This window comes from Gekko japonicus, unplaced genomic scaffold, assembly GCF_001447785.1.
Source record: "Gekko japonicus isolate JY-2015 unplaced genomic scaffold, Gekko_japonicus_V1.1 scaffold855, whole genome shotgun sequence".
Lineage (NCBI taxonomy): Eukaryota > Metazoa > Chordata > Lepidosauria > Squamata > Gekkonidae > Gekko > Gekko japonicus.
In genome coordinates this window covers 441612-459503 of record NW_015168073.1, presented here as the reverse complement: position 1 = coordinate 459503, position 17892 = coordinate 441612, and the positions used below count along the sequence as shown (strand labels likewise).

The window sequence follows — 17892 nt, the reverse complement described above, 5'->3', positions numbered from 1 at the left end:
AGGCTTTCTTTCTTCAAATACATTAGAAACAGGAAACCAGCCAGGGAGGCAGTGGGGCCCTTGGACGACCAAGGGGTAAAAGGAGTATTGAAGGATGATAGGGAAATGGCTGAGAAGCTAAATGCATTTTTTGCCTCCGTCTTCACTGTGGAAGATGAGAAGTGCTTGCCCACTCCAGAACCACTGATTTCAGGAGGGGTGTTGAAAGACCTGAGTCAGATTGAGGTGACGAGAGAGGAGGTCCTAAAACTGATAGACAACTTAAAAACTGAAAAATCACCAGGCCCAGATGGCATACATCCGAGAGTTCTGAAAGAACTCAAATGTGAACTTGTAGATCTCCTGACAAAGATATGTAATCTTTCCTTAAAATCTGCCTCCATTCCTGAGGATTGGAAGGTAGCAAATGTCACTCCCATCTTTAAAAAGGGTTCCAGAGGAGATCCGGGAAATTACAGGCCAGTCAGTCTGACGTCGATACCGGGTAAATTGGTGGAAACCATTATTAAGGAAAGAATTAGTAGGCACATAGATGAACAAAACCTATTGAGGCAGACTCAGCACGGTTTCTGTAAGGGAAGATCTTGTCTCACTAACCTGTTAGTGTTCTTTGAGGGGGTGAACAAACATGTGGACAAGGGGGATCCAATAGATATTATTTACCTTGACTTCCAGAAAGCTTTTGATAAAGTTCCTCATCAAAGGCTCCTAAGTAAGCTCAAAAATCATGGGATAGAAGGACAAGTCCTTTTATGGATCAAAAACTGGCTAGTTCATAGAAAACAGAGAGTGAGTGTAGGTGGGCAATTTTCTCAGTGGAGGGTGGTAAGCAGTGGGGTACCGCAGGGATCAGTACTTGGTCCACTGCTTTTTAACTTGTTCATTAATGATTTGGAGATGGGAGTAAGCAGTGAAGTGGCTAAATTTGCGGATGATACAAAGTTGTTCAGGGTGGTGAAAACCAGTGAGGATTGTGAGGCACTCCAAGGGGATCTGTCAAGGATGGGCGAGTGGGCGTCAACATGGCAAATGGGGTTCAATGTGGCCAAGTGCAAGGTGATGCACATTGGAGCCAAAAATCCTAAATATAAATACACATTGATGGGGTCTGAACTGGCAGAGACTGAGCAAGAGAGAGATCTTGGAGTTGTAGTGGATAACTCACTGAAAATGTCGAGACAGTGTGTGACTGCAATAAAGAAGGCCAATGCTATGCTGGGGATTATTAGGAAGGGTATTGAAAACAGATCAGCCAATATAATAATGCCCCTATATAAATCAATGGTGAGACCTCATTTGGAATACTGTGTGCAGTTCTGGGCACCACACCTTAAAAAGGATATTATAGCTTTGGAAAAAGTGCAGAAAAGGGCAACTCGAATGATAAAAGGGTTGGAACACTTTCCCTATGAGGAAAGGTTAAAGCGCTTAGGGCTCTTTAGCTTGGAGAAAAGACGACTGAGGGGTGACATGATCGAGGTTTATAAGATTATGCATGGGAAAGAGCAGGTAAAGAAAGAGGTACTTTTCTCCCTTTCTCACAATACAAGAACTCGTGGGCACTCCATGAAACTGCAGAGCGGTCGGGTTAGAACGGATAAAAGGAAGTACGGGGGGGGTCAACAGTGGGATGGCTTCTAATGTCCTGGCCCCACTGCTGGACCTCCTGATGGCACTGGTATTTCTGGCCACTGTGTGACACAGAGTGTTGGACTGGATGGGCCTTTGGCCTGATCCAACATTGGCGTCTCTTATGTTCTTATGTTCTTAAGGCTGGAGCCTAGAATGTGGCAATGAATTCCTCCTGAAAACCTGCAGCCCATAAGGTGGGAGAAGGAAGCAAGTTGATGCTGCAATCTTCCAGAGAATGTTGGCCCTGACTGGATTTGGAGCATCACCTGATGCCAGAGGGCCAAAGTGTATAACTGAGCTAGTGGTCACGGGAAGGGGGCTGCTGACTATGATTTTATTGGACAGAGGCAGGGACTACGCTGAACCACAGGAGGAAGGACTCTGAAATTCTGTGACTGTGCCGCCTAATGTCAGGTACCAACGTGTCAGACAGAAAAATCAGCTTTTGTTGTTTTGTGCCATTTAACCAAATAGACTGAGTTGCCTAATGGTATTCTCCCCCCCCCCTTTTGTTATCTAATAAACCTTCCCCATTCTTTTAAGAAAAGGTCCGGTTTCTTGTATCCACAGGTCCAAACATCGCCAGCCCTCCAGAGGAGCAGGGGCTCGGAGGGACCCAAGTCTTGGTCTTGACACGCTCTATTGCAGGGATTAATTTGTACAGGCTTGAACACCCAGTCTTGCGCTAACCTACCTCACAGGGTTGTTGTAAGGATGAAGTGGAGGAAAGAAACAATGTAAGCTGCTTTGGGTCCACACCACACTGGGGGAAAAGGTGGTATTTAAATGAATTAAATACATAAGTAAAATAAATTAGTGCAGAGAATAAGGACTGCTTCCAGTTGAGCAGGGAGGGATGTGTGGATCAGAACCGGTTCTTTCCCCCCTAGGGTGCGCCACAAACAGCTGATGCTGGCATGCCTTGCCAACCTGAACACTTTTTTTGTGGTCTCGTCAGTTTTGTTCACAAAGCTGAGTTGGGGTCTGTGTGTACCAGGGTCCCTGACTTAAAACACCCGCAATGCGGCTACTAAGAAAACAAAGGAAAGGACATTTCCACCCTGATTTTACCTGCAAGAGCTTCTGTTGTGTCTTGAAATTTCTCAAAGTGCTTCAGTTTCACTCTAAAGAAGGGACAAACAGTTTGATAAAGGTTAGGAGGCACTGAGCATCCATTACCCACTGCAAAAATGCTAAGAATTTGAAAACGACAATCCTGCAACGTGGAGAGAGTAAAAGTGTGTCCTTAGTAAAAGTGGTCCAGCACGTCAATGCCCAATACAGGAAAAGGAGGGAGTACCTATTGTTGGGTGGAGAAATCAGCCCTGTGACGACCTGTCCCTCCATGGATTCACCACGTGGGGAAAGTTGACGCAGTATGCTGTCCCCGTGTTTGCATGATTGCCAAGCGTTCCTCATGGTGTGAACATGCAGGTGTAGTGTCCACGTGCACATCTCCACTCTGTGACCAGCAATGTTGATAAAGCAGCACTGCTGATCATGGGAGAGGGGCGTCCATGGGAGCACTCCCTCGACATGTCTACACCATGCAGATGACTTGGCGACACCGGAGGGAGGGGCCAGCTCCCCCTCCCCACGCGGATGGGTGGTCTGCACAGGACCTCAGTCTCTCGCTATTAAATCACGACAATTTAGGCACGTGAAGACAAGCTAGTACAGTCCAGCAGGCAAGAACAAGAGCCAGGAAGCAGCTCTTCTTCTTTGGCACTCCCTCCTTTGCCTGTTCCAACTATGGGTTTCACGGGGTAGCCTTTGGCGAACGTCTTCTCAATACCCAGCAGCCCGTCCATGACAAAGGAGTAATAACAGTCCACTCTGCATGGTTGGCAGCAATTTTCAAGATAACGCAACCCACTTTCAGAATGCAACAAAAGCGGTCTATAAATATCCAGTATTTTCCTTTGAGTCCAGGGGCACCTCTAAGACCAACAACATTTTATTCAAGGCATAAGCTTTCGTGTGCATGCATACTTCTTCAGATACAGTGAAACAAACTTTCCTTGTTCGGTAGTTTCTTTATTATTCCATCATGGCTGTTGATGCAGATTAGATATTGCCTTTTCCAACTATGAAAAGGTCCCGTTTCTCACAGAAATTAATTGAATCTATCCAACTATCTACGCAGACTCCAGCTGTCTTCTGCAGCCAAACAGAACCTTACCTTTGGATTTATAAGCGAGATGGTTACTGGCCATAGTGACTGAGGAGAACCTCCACATTCAGAGGCACTAAGCCTCTAAATCCCAGAGCTAGAAGGCAACATCACAGGAAGGCCTCAGCCTCTATGCCCTGTTGTTGGCCCTCCAGAGGAACTGGTTGACCACTGTGTGAGACAGGAGGCTGGACTAGATGGACCACTGCTCTGATCCAGCAGGGCTCTCCTTATGTTCTTAGGAAGGCCTTGACCTCAATGCCCTATTGTTCGCCATCCAGAGGAACTGGTTGGCCATTGTATGAAACAAGATGCTGGACTAGATGGGCTACTGGTCTTCTTATGTTCTTATCAGGGGAAGGCCTTGGCACCTCTATGCCCTGTTGTTGGCCCTCCAGAGGAACTGGCTGACCACTGTGTGAGACAGGAGGCTGGACTAGATGGACCACTGCTCTGATCCAGCAGGGCTCAGGTATAATGTCAAGCCGTGTTCCAGCACTGTGTGAACCGGCCTAGTTCCTGGTTTGCGTCAGACATCCACACCAGCAGACTACAGTTTGCTCTTGCTCTCCAAATCACAGTCTAACCAAGACAGGAGGAGGGCATCACAGGACTCAAGCGGAAACAGGCGTATACGAAGGCTCCTTCTAAGTTCGTTTACGCAGTACCAGACCATGGTCTGGCATTATGTCTGGAACGTTTCAGGAGGGGAAAAGAGAAGAGGTTTGTACTTCTTGAGAAACCGGCTTACATTTTATTGGCTTTTTCAGGCGTTTCGAACTCTTTCCATAAACTATCGACTTCAAGGAGCTTCTTCTCATCCAGAACCTGGGGCAGAGAAACAAACACAAGATACGGCTGCAAGTTAACATCGTTAAGTGAAATGAGAAGTTGGCAAAACTGCACTTTCACTCTGGGTGCCGGACCAACTTAACTAGCCAATCCTAAATCAGCGGCTGTTCCCGGAACCCTCATCCCGACCCTCTGTACTGTTGCCAACCCTTCAACTATAAACTCAGAACAAATCATTGCGGAATTATAAGGCTAACATCTGCGACTACATCAAAATACAAAACACAGTCTTGTTGTGGAACCTTAAAAAAAAAAAAACCTTAACAAAAGTACTGTGCGATGCACTTTTCCCAGACAGAGCCCACTTCCTCAGAGGGTGGTGGAAAGTGCTGTCAAGTTACAGCTGACTTAAGGCTACCCCGTAGGGTTTTCAAGGTGAGAGACATTCAGAGGTGGTTTCGCCACTGCCTGCCTCTGTGCCATGACCCTGGCATTCCTTGGAGGTCTACCATTCAAATACTGACCAGGGCCGATCCTGCTTAGCTTCTGAGATCTGACAAAATCAGGCTAGCCTAGGCCATCTGGGTCAGGGCATTTCAGCACATGCAGAAAGTCAGCTTTCAGGAAGTAGATAACAAACAGAGACACAGGGATATGTTAAGGGCCAGGAAACACAAGTTACTGGCCTGTATCTTAACACTGTACTCAGCAAAGTTTGAGGCCATTGTCCCATTTACAAGGGCTTCTCCTTAAGTGGCAAACCACTTAGGCTGCAGGAAGGTTCTTCATTGTCTTTCGACTTCCAGGGTTCACAATCCTCTCCCCCTTTCTACATCCATGCATTTCTTTAGCTATACCTGAGATGTAAGGGGAAGGATACTTCGGCCTCTACCGCTGGCCAGAAGCTCGAGGGGATACTGGATGACTGCAAGCTTTCCCTCTCGGAGAGAACACCATCTCCAGGGCGGATGAGTCAGGGTCCAGCCATCAGCTGGACCAATACAATGCTCACTTTACTCCTCTCTGCCAGAAAGATCATTCTGTAGGTACCAAGTACCCAGGAACTGCAGGTGTGAGTGAAAGACATTCTAGCATCTTCTATGTCCTAAAGGCTGAGTTTTACTTTTTAATGCATTTGATCTGCTTGCAAGCCTATTTGAGGATCATCTGATCAAAAGCCAAAATATAAACCTTTTAAAAAATACAACCTGGATACAAAGTAGAATTTCATAAATGGGCCATCTTAGGGTGCTTTCACACACACTAAATAGCACATTTTCAATCCACTTCGCAGCTGGATTTTGCGGTGTGAAATGACAAAATCCAATCGCAAACGGTCGCTGAAGTGGATTGAAATGGCATCATTTAGCATGTGTGAAAACACCCTTAGTTTACTGCAAGAGCAGGCAAGGAAGTTTTGTGAAGCAAGGAGGTTTACCTATTCTGGACTACAGCCTAGATTGCTAAATTACCAATCCAGTAACAAAACTGACAGGAACATTCTAATCTTCAATAAGGGTTAAGAAAAGTGTTACTTTAGAATAACAACTGGAGAGCTGACAGCTAGGTTCTGTGCCCAGGTGATTAAACAGAATAATAGTTTAAACGGGAGCTTTGCTTTCTGATCTTGAGGAGCCAATACATTAATGACCATATGTATACAATTTTATTAATATATATTATTGTTGGACCAGTTCAATTATAAACTGGATGTACATTTTAATAGAATATTTATGGCAGATTCGTATTGTATCCTATTTTTGTACTCTGTTGTATCCTATTTTTTATCTGGTCTATGACTGTTGTAACAATAAAAAAACAACTGTAGAGCTCAAGTACACCTAAAAATGTTGCCTGGATTGATTATAGAAGGAAGGTTGTTCCATTTAGACCAGACATTTTAGAACTCTTATCAATATGAACTACAACCGGTAGTTTAAAAATATAACAACTTACAAGAAGAGTAAACCAGGAGATATGAACGTAACAGCATGTATAATATGTGTTTTCAGAGCCCTAATTATATGAACCCATGACAAGTGGACAAGAATTCTACAGTTTCAGTGTTAAAATCAACTTTGATATTCATAATTAAAATTTCCCTTTAATCTAAAGACTTCCTCGCATGACCTTAGGTTTATCTTTTCACCTTACTCATCCAAAGCACTTTGGTAGCTACCAAGTTAAACGTTCACAAAACTGTACGAACAAGAGCTCATCCAATCCCCTCCACTTTCAAAACTCAAGTACATGGGACGTTGATTGTATTTACACTATGCAACCCAGCTTGGGTCTATGACAAAGGTTGGACTACAAATAGAAGAAATACAAAATATCTTCAAGTGATGCATCGGCTCGCCAAGACTTCCTTCCAACACCTAATTCAATGTCAATACATTAAAAGGGGGATATTTCCTCTCAGATCTGTCTGCCATCAGCTGAGAAGGAATGGTTTCCATCCCAAGCACCCTTTGCACTTTATGCGAGCTCCAATGCCCCTCCTCTCATAGCAGCACCCCATTCTGACCCCCATCACTGTTCCACTGACCCAAGGAGGCCAGAACAGGAAAGTGCCACCTCCAGGGTTGGGAAATTCCTGCAGATGTTGGGGGTGGAGTCTGGGGATGGTGAGGTTTGGGGAGGGACTTCAGTGGGGTATCAGGACACAGAATCAACTTTCCAAAGAGGCCATTTTCTTCAGGGGGACTCATCGCTGTCACCTGAACATCAATTGCAATCCTGGGGGGATCTCCAGCAACCACCTGGAGGTTGGCAACCCCAAGCAGAAGTCAGGAAAATTGTCAATTACAAAGCGCCACTCCACTCCTATGGCATGAAATCTAAGCCAATGAACTCAGTCCGGTGATCTAAACCAAGCCGCTATCTACCCCTATGAGCCTCCTCCCTCCGCCCGATTCTGCAATTGGGCAGATCAACCGCGGCCAACCCTGCAGGGTTGTTTTACGGAAGAAAAGACCACGGCCCGGGTGAACAATTTCTAACTCTAAATCATTCCTAATTTTTTCAGAATTGAAGCAGTTCCCATTCTTGGACTTTATTGAGAGAGATAAAACGACAAGACAGACGATCCCGGAAAATTTTGCAGTTACAGCATTGGATTAATCTTTAATTTAATTATATTGTATTCTATTACTGCTCCTGTTTATTGTTCAGTAATGTTTAAGAATATTTTGAGACTGCTGCATTATTTTATTTAAAGCTTGCAGAGTGAAAAGAGTGCAGCCCTCTTCCCCCCCTCCCTTGCAGAAGCCTTCCCCCCCCCCCCATGAGCACGTGGGGACCCCGGCCCACGCGGCTGCCTCACTTTGAAAATGGCGTATCCGGCCGCCGTCTCGAACAGGACCAGCATCGCGGCGGAGAGGTCCTGCGGGGAGCTTCGCGCGGGAGAAGAGGGGCCACCGGCGGCTGCCCAGCACGCGCGGATCCCACGAGGGCGGAAGTGAGGGTCCCGCGCCACACCGGAAGGAGCTCGAACGTCCTGCTGGGAAACAGGGCAGCGGGGAGGGCGCAGCCTCTATAGACGGGCTTCCGGTTGCCGCTCTTGGAAAGGCTTTCTCGCCTTCTGCTGGGTGGGAGGGGTTATCTTGTGCTTAATACTCTTTCCTGGTTTTGGGTCCAGCAATGCGCCCTCTAGGCTATGGAGTCTTGTGAGCAAAAATTCTACTTTGTGAGCTCTTGGCATTAAAGTTGGGAGAGAGTGATTTGGCTGCTGCATAAATGAGTTTGATGTGGAGCTATCCTTCCTGAGCTAAGGCAAAAATCTGTGAGCTAGTGCACACTAACTCAGCTTAGAGGGAACACTGGAGTCCAGCGGCACTTCTAAGACCAACAAAGTTTTATTCAAGGTATAAGCTTTCGTGTGTAAGCAACATTTCTTCACATACAGTGAGACAGAATTTCCTCAACCATTACATATAGGGATGGTGGGGGGCAACTAACCTCCCCCCTTCTTATATGTCATAGTTGAGGAAATTGTGTTTCACTGTGTCTGACGAAGTGTGCATGCACACGAACGCTTACACCCAGAATTAAACTTGGTTGGTTTTAAAGGTGCCACTGGACTCAAAACTTTGTTCTGCTGCTTCAGACCAACACGGCTGCCCACCTGTATCTTTCCTGGTTTTATTTAGTAATAATGAAGGGAAAATAAATCCTAATGTAAATTATGGGTCTCCCTCCCCTCAAAACCTGCTCATGCATGTGGGACAATATTTTTTTTAAGGGATGAAATGTAAGGATTTCAAATTACTGCAAAGGACAGGAACATCTGAACATGACACTCAGATTAGTTAACTTCCACATTATTCCTACCTGCTTATATCTGCCTTGTTTGCTTCTGATATTTACAAATTATATTTACTAATAAAAATTTATCTGAAGAAGTGTGCATGCATACGAAAGCTTATACCCAGAATTAAATTTTGTTGGTCTTAAAGGTGCCACTGGACTCAAATTTTGTTCTGTTGCTTCAGACTAACAGGGCTACCCCACCTGAACCTAGAGTTCCAACAGCTAAGGAAGGAATCCCATTTGTTTACAATAGACTTGTTACTAGGCAATAATTAATGTTTTTAAGTTATCTTCCACTTTTTGGATATTTCAGTTTTGAGTTCAACAACTATTTTTAAACTGCCATATAGGCAATAAAAAGGTCTCATGTACTAACATTTTCCTCTCAGAAAAAGCCTGATGCAACTATTTTTTTAAAAACCCACAAGAGACCATTAAAAACTCCCCCCGGAGGAAGAGTTGTCCCTCTACTGTCGTCTTCCACCAATGGATGAAAACCTTTCAGTTCTGTTTGATATATGCCCAATAACGGTTATTGGCCTAATCCTGGATTTTTGGTGTCATTTCTGTTTACATGCTGGGTTTTTTAAAAATTGAACTATTATATCCATACCTTGTTTTAAAAGTTTTTAATGTTTGGTGCCTTGGGGATACCGTTTGGGTGGAAAGGTGGCATAGAAATGTTTTAAATAAAATAAAATCCGATTAAGCAGGTGCCCACACGAAACTAGGATTGCCAGATCTAGACTGGGAAACTCCTGGGGATCTGGGGATGGAGTCTGGGGAGGACAGGGACCTCAGTGGGGTACAGTGCCACGGAGTCTGCCTTCCATTGCATCCATTTTCCAGGGAAACTGATTTCTGTAGTCTGGAGTATTGGGATATTTGGTTAATACAGCAGAGTTTTGCCCAGTCATAGAAGCATTACACTGAGTGGCAGCCATATCAGGCACAAGTACTGTAGAGTGCGATGTGATCATGTACAATCCAAATGTAATGGAGGACAATGCCGAGAAAAATTCACAGTTCACAAGCTGTGAATGAGAAGCTGCCATTCTGAATGAGAGCCAGTTTGGTGTAGTGGTTAAGTGCACGGACTCTAATCTGGGAGAACCGCGTTTGATTCCCCACTTCTCCACTTGCACCTGGCTGGATGACCTTGGGCAAGCCATCGTTCTGGCACAGCTGTCCTTGAAAGGGCAGATCTGGAAAGAGCTCTCTTAGCCCGACCTACCTCACAGGTTGTCTGTTGTGGGGAAGGGAAAGGAAAGGAGTTTGTAAACTGCTCTGAGACTTCGAGTGAAGGGTGGGGTATAAATCCAATGTCCTCCTCCTCCTCCTCTTCTTCTAATTGGTGAGAATGCAGGCTCCAGTTTTGCTAAACTGGTTAACACCTGTAAAGGTTCTCTGTCGGTTGTGGATCTTTTCCCTAATGGGTGCATATCACAAACCTGTGTGCCACAGGAAATGCAACAAATGTACTAAGGGTGGGAAGTTCACCAGTGAACACTGATGAAAAACACAAGAGGAAATATTTATTTATTTATATCTTCGATTTCTACCCCGCGCCAACCCCGAAGGGTCTCTGAGCGGTTTACAAGTTCCGGATTTACAAGTTCCGAATTTATCCCTAACTAAGGCCACATGTCTACAGGGGTTGGGGCTGCCTACCGGCACCCAGGTGGCAGGGCTCGCTGTTTCTTGGTTGTTCTTCCGGGGCGGTTTTTCGGGCGTCAGTGCTCGGTTCCTTGTGTCTCGCGTGGTCGTTTGGTCCGGCGGCTTCTTTCTTTGTTTGGCGGGCCGTCTTAGTGTGTGGGTCGTATCGACTTACAGCCCAGCTAACATCCGTTGCGGCTCCGCTGCGCTTGCGTCACGTCACCATGTCCTTCTGTGGCTCCGCCTCTGTCTCCGCCTCCATCACTCCACTTGCCGCGCTCTGCCGCTCCAATGTTACGCCACTCCATCGCCGCCGCCATTTCCACCGCCGCCGCTTCCAGTACTCCTGCCACACACCCCTGTACGGGGAGGGTGCCCCCTGCCACCTAAGGGCAGGTACCCATTAATCTACTCGCTTATATTTATTGCTTTCGAACCGCTGGGTGGGCTCACATACCTCACAACAGTCATAGGCAACACTTTTTAATTTCAAACTCTCCATGGGTAGGCCTAGAATTGCGGAATCTGTGTTGGGAAATTCCTGAAGATTTGGGGGGTGGAGCCGTTGGATAAGGCGGGGTTTGGGGAAGGGAGGAACCTCAGTGAGGTATAATCTTTCCACCTTTCAAAGAGGCCATTTTCTTCAGGGGAACTGATCTCTGAAGTCTGGAGATCAGCTGGAATTCCTGGATGTCTCCAAGCCGGATCTATAGGTAGTATATCTAATGTGCTGGGTTATATACTGAGAATCTCAGCTCTTACCACTGCAACAAAAGGACTGAATGGGACACAGTTAAACAAGGCCTGTTATATGGGAGCTGAGTTGCAAAGCAGAGATTCGTCTTGTTCCTTTACACTCACCAAAGAGTTGGGAGATGATGATGGAATGGAGGGGATGAGTCTCTATCCCTTCTGCCGGTCTCTTACCAACAGCACACCTGGACTCTGTTTGCTACAGTAGTGGAGCAGATGGGTCTACACAAGAACCCACAGAAAGTGGGTGGGGAAGAGTATGGGGTTATTTTTGCCCCAGAGCTCAGCTGTGTGTGGATTTAAGGTTCAACGCATCATCCGGAAACTCTGCATCTTAAAAGCTATTTATATGCCTCCCGTTCCTAATATCCAAGAAGAGATGCTGCACAGTTCTATATTCTACCATGGTATTCTGCCCGTATTTGAGAGATAGGACAACAATAAAAGTTTTCAGATGTTGCTGGCACGGAGGACCTCTTTCTGTTCTTTTACCAGGCAGATTTTTCTTTTGCATAGTACAGGAGCTAGTAGAAAGTGGCCACAAGTCACAGCTGACTTACGGCAACCCCCATAGGGTTTTCAAGGCAAGAGACATTCCTAGGAGGTTTGGAGTTGCCTGCCTTTGCATCTCAACCCTGGACTTCCTTGGTGGTCTCCCATCCAAATACTAGCCAGGGCTGGCCCTGCTTAGCTTCTGAGATCTGATGAGATCGGGCTAAGCCCAGGCTATCCAGGTCAGGGTTACAGTGCAGGAACATCCTTCTAAAAGCTCTCAGGAGACTCTGAAAAATAGAAGATCCTCTCTCCAGCTCAGTCTTATGGATATTTGGAATTAAACGTTACTTATTTCAATGCGACTTATTCCCTGTCTCTACTGTGTTGAGAATGTCTAATGGGTAGCACGCACAAGATCTGTTGTGGTAGGGAAGGCTGCCTTACCAGAATCGCTGGTAAAACCACTATGTGAAGTGAACACAACCTTTGGTCTGAACACAGTTCATACAGGCAGAGATGAACTACACTGCAGACAGATTGTGCCCTGTGCAAGCAGTCTTCTGACTGAGTTTATACTCTAACTTTAGTGGAATTAACATTTGATTTATAAGGTGAACTAAGTCTCTCCTGGTGCTGGCTGCAGTCCAAAGGCGCTGAGTACACGGACACAAGGGAATTCCATACACAGTCAGGCCTTTCTTTCCCCTCAGCCAAAGTAGCGCCCGAGCCAAACAGATGTTTTAAATTTTACATTTTTGACTCCGGGAATTGGTGTAGTATAACTATGACGGGAGAACCCTCTCTTTTACTTTCCATAAAACCATCAGAATAAAAATATTAACGAGCTATTCATGTAAATAGTTTAGAACCATGTGATAACATATTAAAATACGTTATGAGCGAACTCCATTTTGGAATTTAAAGTTCCAAGACTTAAGAAACACACACCCGCCTTTCAATAACATATTTACAACGAAGCCTTTTGATTTGACAGCTGACAAAAATAATGTTGTTATTAGGGCCATCTTCCAAATTTTATTAAACTATTCTAAAATGATTGGAGCAGCCGTCATTTTCCAATTAGCTGCAATACATAGGCTGGCAGCCATTTGGGTTTTTCCTCCCCCCCCCCCCCCCCCCCCGAACAGCATCTTTCTGGATTTGTCTAGCAATATTTGCACCAATTCTGTCGGTAGCTGCAACACCCATGGCTGCATTATCTCCAGTTCACCAACAACTTGTCATCCTCCAAAAAACCTACTAGATCCTTTCCCTCCCAGTATGTTCACAAAGTCCTCTAGATTCCCCAGTTTCGTTTTGTACCATTTCTCAAGTTATAGAGGCTTCACTCGCATTCTTTCTCTCCTCTCAGTTTTTCAAGCCTTACCCTATAAAAAGATATCTTACGCTTATCTTAAAGTCTATTTTTTCCATAATTACATTCGATTGACCCCTAATCTTATCCGTGTTCTGCAGACCATTTTGATTTTTATCACATTAGATGTTACCACATTTGATTTTTATCACGTTTTATCATGTTGAATTCCTTAACTCGCTCTTTAATGTTTTGATTAATTTTATCTTCTGTTTTCTAACTCCTTAACTAGCAATACTCTCACTTACAGGTTTTTTATTTAAATGTTGCTTTGGCAGCAGCTGCCAACACAGCACAAGAATCTGTACTGTCAGGGCTTTTTTTGTAGCAAAAGCCCAGCAGGAACTCATTAGAATAACAGGCCACACCCAACAGCAGAAACTCATTAGCACATCAGGCCACACCCATGACAGTGCAGCTCATTAGCATATCAGGCCACACCCCCATGCCTTCTCTTGGCTTGCCCGGGCTCCCCCGGCTGTGGGTAGCCTGGACAAGCTGGCTCTTGGTCAGGCCGGGGAAGGCACGGGGAGGCATTTAAATGCCTTCCCGATCCTTCCAGGCCCCGCCCACCTCGGAGTTGCCGGGGGTGTGTGTCGCTCTCCAGGCCTTCCCTCCATAGCTGTGCATAGAGAGGTTTTGGCTGTAGTGGGCGTGGCCAACTCTGAAGCCAGCCGGAACTCCGTTCCTGTGCGTTCCTGCCCAAAAATAGCCCTGTAAGTACTGTGAAGGTAAGCTGTGGCAGCCATTTTGTGGCTGGCTCCACCTCCTGTGGGCAGCCATTTTATGACAGCTATTTTGTGGCTCAACCCCCAAATGTACCCACAGACCCCAAAATGGTGGGGGGACCCCTAATATACAGAAAAGTTCCGCTATTTTTCTTCATTGGATTTAGCCTCTTCGGTGCTCTCTCGGGGCACATGTTACCAAGCAAACTGCAAAGTTCCTGTTTATTTTTATGAGGGCCAATTAGGGTTGCCAAGTCTGGGTTGGAAAATACCTGGAGACTTTGGGGGTGGAGCCAGGAGAGGGCGTGGTTTGGGGAGGGGAGGGGCCTCAGCATGGTACAAGGCCATAGAGTCCACCCTCCAAAGCAGCCATTTTCTCCAGGGGAGCTGATCTCTGTCGGCTGGGGATCAGTGGTAAAAGCGGGAGATCCCCAGGCCCCACCTGGAGGCTGGCAACCCTAGGGCCAATGTTCCCAAAAGGATCCAATTTAGGAAGCAAAGAAAACCGCTGTTTTAAATGACCAGATAGTGTAGGCCTAAAACGCATGATATCCTTAATTTTTTCAACTTAACAGCAAAAATGCTATTTTACATAAAGTACAGATTAAGGTGGTATGATGGCTTGTTGACAATTCCTCTTTGGGACTTTCCTTTTTTCTACCGGTAGTGACGTCATCACACTAGGGCTGTCGTGCAGCGACACTCTAGCATTTGGGGCAAAAACTCTGTGGTGACCATAGATTCCCACCCGAATGCTAGAGCATCACTGCACAATGGCCCCAGAGTCATGACATCACTACCAGTGACGTCATCGTGTGGGTGGATGCTGCTGTCTGGGGCAGGGTGTGATGGAAACCCTAGTTCATACCCTGCCCTGCCACTTATGTTGTTAGTCCTTATGTACTCCTGGACTCTTTCTCTTTTCTACTGCTACAGACAGACTAACTTGGCTACCCATCTTGATCTAACACGTATCTCAGTAGTTTCACAGCAGAACACAGTCATAATCACATCTGACTCGTCTCAACATAACAGGTTAACAGTAATTACAAGGGGAAGTTAGTAAGTCTAAACCATACATTCTAAAATCAAATTTCTGCAGATTTACTTGTGAACAGAGAGATTATTCACAGCACTGAGAGTTATTAAAGTGCAAACTGCAGTTATTAAACAATGCAGTTTCCTTCATTTAGTTCCAAACGTAGCATGTAAGTAGGTTTAGGGTGAGGCGTCACATTTAAAATGATTCTAAATGGAAGGAAATAATAGCGCAATACAGATGGTAATGTTTCTTGTCGCAAAGTTCCTATGTTTTTAATAGATGGGTGACAGGAGGAAATTCAACAGGTGATGCTTTCCCCCACCCCCAATGTCAGCAAAAGCTTCACCACTTCACTCTCTTCTTGTCAGACTTATAATTTTAAACTAATATGAACCCCAGGCCTCCCCAGTATATAGGCTGCCAACCTCCAGGTGGCACCTAGAGATCGCCCTCTATTTCAATTGATCTCCAGATGGCCAAGATCAATTCCCCTGGATAAAAGGGCTGCTTTGGAGGGTGGACTCTCTGGCCTTATACCCTGCTGAGGCCCCTCCCCTCCCCAAATCCTGTCCTCCATCTCCAAAATCTCCAGGTGTCTCCCAACCCAGACCTGGCAACCCTACCAAGAGAGTTACTGAAATTAGTAAAATGGATCCCAGTATAGCTTGACTGACTTCCAGAGGCCAGCAACAGCTTAAATCAAAGGATTTCAATTTAAAAGCATCCGGTAGTAATTTATAGAATCTGAAAAATGTAAAATAAAAACTCGGGAATCACAGAATTTTATTTGTTAGATTTCTGACTCGCCCTCCCCTGCGTACAGCAGGCCTCAGTGTGAGTAACAACATATTATAAAAACATCTATAAATAATTATTAAAAATTTAAATAAGTCAAACTAATCATAATACACTACTCATAATGGGCAGATGGCGCATATGGTACAATTTCATCAGAGAAAGGAATAATCATCAGCATTGGGGAAAGGCCAAAACGGGAAACAGAGGAGAGACTCATTGAGGAAGTAATTATTTCTCCTCGGTCAGGAGCCTTGACCTTAGGCCTGGTGGAATAAGCTCTGTTTTACAGGCCTAGCGGAACTGTGAGAGACCTTGCAGCCCCCGAATCTCAGCTGGCAGAGCGTTCCACCAGGCCGGTGCCAGAGCTGAAAAGGCTCTGCCTCTAGTTGAGGCTAACCGAATACTTCTTGGTCCAGGAACCACCAATAGATCTTCGTTCAAAGAGCGGATTGCTCTTGGGAGGGTATACCAGGAGAGGCGGTCCTGGAGGAATTTGTCTTGGTACAATATTTGTCCACACAATCTGCAGGTTATATGTGTCAGTGGCCATCACTACAAAACCTACTTTCAGATTCTGAAACTTCCTTTCAGGGCCAAACTATATGTAAGAAAGGAGAGGAAGACGGAGGGGAAATTGCCGGCAAGGTAAATAGCGATAGGTAAATATATTCAGTTCACTGGCACATACATTACGCCTACGGTTGTCATGTGTTATCTGGGATATTCCTGGATTTGGACGGCCTGAGGAGCGCAAGATTTGGGGAGGGGAGGGACCTCAGCAGGATATAACACCAGAGTCTACCCTCCAAAGCAGCCATTTTCTCCAGGGAAACTGGGCCCTAGTCTGGAGATCAGTTGTAATTCCAGGAGATCTGCAGGCCCTTCCTTGACAGATCTCCTCAGGCCACAAGAATTGTCTATATGTAAAATCAAGGGCAAAACAAATGTGTTTGGTGTTTTTATTGGTGTTGGTCAGAGCTCCAGTTCTGGTGTTGTTTTTTGTACACTCTACAGCTGCTCCTGTCCTCCCTCTGACTGCGATGATCATTTTGCCTCAGCTGACTCCAGAAGAAGAGTGGCACATTTCAAGAGGAAAGGTATCTGTTTTGTAACTTCTGGTGGTGCTGCTGTGCACTTAACTGCCATGAGGCAGGCAGAAATTCAACAGGTGTAGTTCCTCTGGGCAAAGAAGATGAAGGGAGAAGCAATGTTCCCTCTAGTGTGGAGTCTTGTGAGCAAAAATTCTACTTTGTGAGCTACTGGCATTAAAGTTTTGAGCGAGCGATTTGGCTGCTGCATGAATTAGTTTGCTCTGGAGCAATGCTCCCTCTAAGCTGAGGAGTCTAGTAAGCAAAAAAAATGTACTTTGTGAGCTACTGGCATTAAAGTTATGAGTGAGTGATTTGACTAGTGCATAAATCAGTTTGCTCTGGAGTCATCCTTCCTCAGCGGAGACAAAACTGCGATCCAGAAGCTAAAAAACTGTGAGCTAGCCCATACAAACTCAACTTAGAAGGACCACTGCTCTGGAGCCATCCTTCCTGAGCTAGGACAAAAATATGTGAGCCGGAGGCTAAAAAACTGCGAGCTAGCTCACACTAACTCAGCTTAGAGGGAACACTGGTCACGGCTCACTTCTTCAGTAGAAAAGAACCAGAGTCCAGGAGCCGCTGAAAGACTGTGGTGAGGCAGCAATCTTACAGGTGGTTAGGAGGAGAATTTGGGATATAGAGGCGCAGGCCATTAATGCCGGTAGTCTTGGAGTTTGTTCTCCCTATTCATTACTCCTCCTTCCCTTGCATACCTCCATGCTACCGTATATCGCTAATCTGATAACCCCAGTTTTTAGGAGAGTTTTTATGCTTGCAAGGTTCAACCTTTTCCCTTCAGTAGTGGTTTCAGGTAGATACAGGGGTGTTCCGTACAGGGATAGACTTTGTAACTGAAATCTTGGGGAACCTGACTCTATTACCCATATCCTTCTCCGCTGTCCCAAATACTCCGTTATGCGCAATATCTTGATTCGCCCTTTTCTCCCTTCGCAGAGAGATTTTCTGGACAGGGATTTAATTTTTTTTTTAGCAGACAAGAGCCCAGCAATAACACTATCTGTCGCTGAATTTTTGACCTACTGTAT

At 45.5% G+C, this 17892-nt stretch overlaps 2 protein-coding genes across 2 annotated transcripts in view; one reads left to right on the top strand and one right to left on the bottom strand.

Moving 5' to 3' along the window:
- The window catches only part of NOP58 (NOP58 ribonucleoprotein), a 32698-nt gene extending 24631 nt beyond the window's left edge, over positions 1-8067 (bottom strand). The window contains exons 1-3 of the mRNA XM_015414632.1: positions 7923-8067; positions 4557-4633; positions 2704-2756 (exon numbers count right to left, since the gene is read on the bottom strand). Of these exons, the coding sequence (XP_015270118.1) occupies positions 2704-2756; positions 4557-4633; positions 7923-7967 (175 nt within the window). The 5' untranslated portion in view covers positions 7968-8067. The remainder of the gene's footprint in view (positions 1-2703; positions 2757-4556; positions 4634-7922) is intronic.
- Positions 8068-16795: 8728 nt separating this feature from the next.
- SUMO1 (small ubiquitin-like modifier 1) overlaps positions 16796-17892 on the top strand; it is a 19851-nt gene continuing 18754 nt past the window's right edge. Inside the window, exon 1 of the mRNA XM_015414629.1 lies at positions 16796-16852. Within this exon, the coding sequence (XP_015270115.1) occupies positions 16796-16852 (57 nt within the window). The remainder of the gene's footprint in view (positions 16853-17892) is intronic.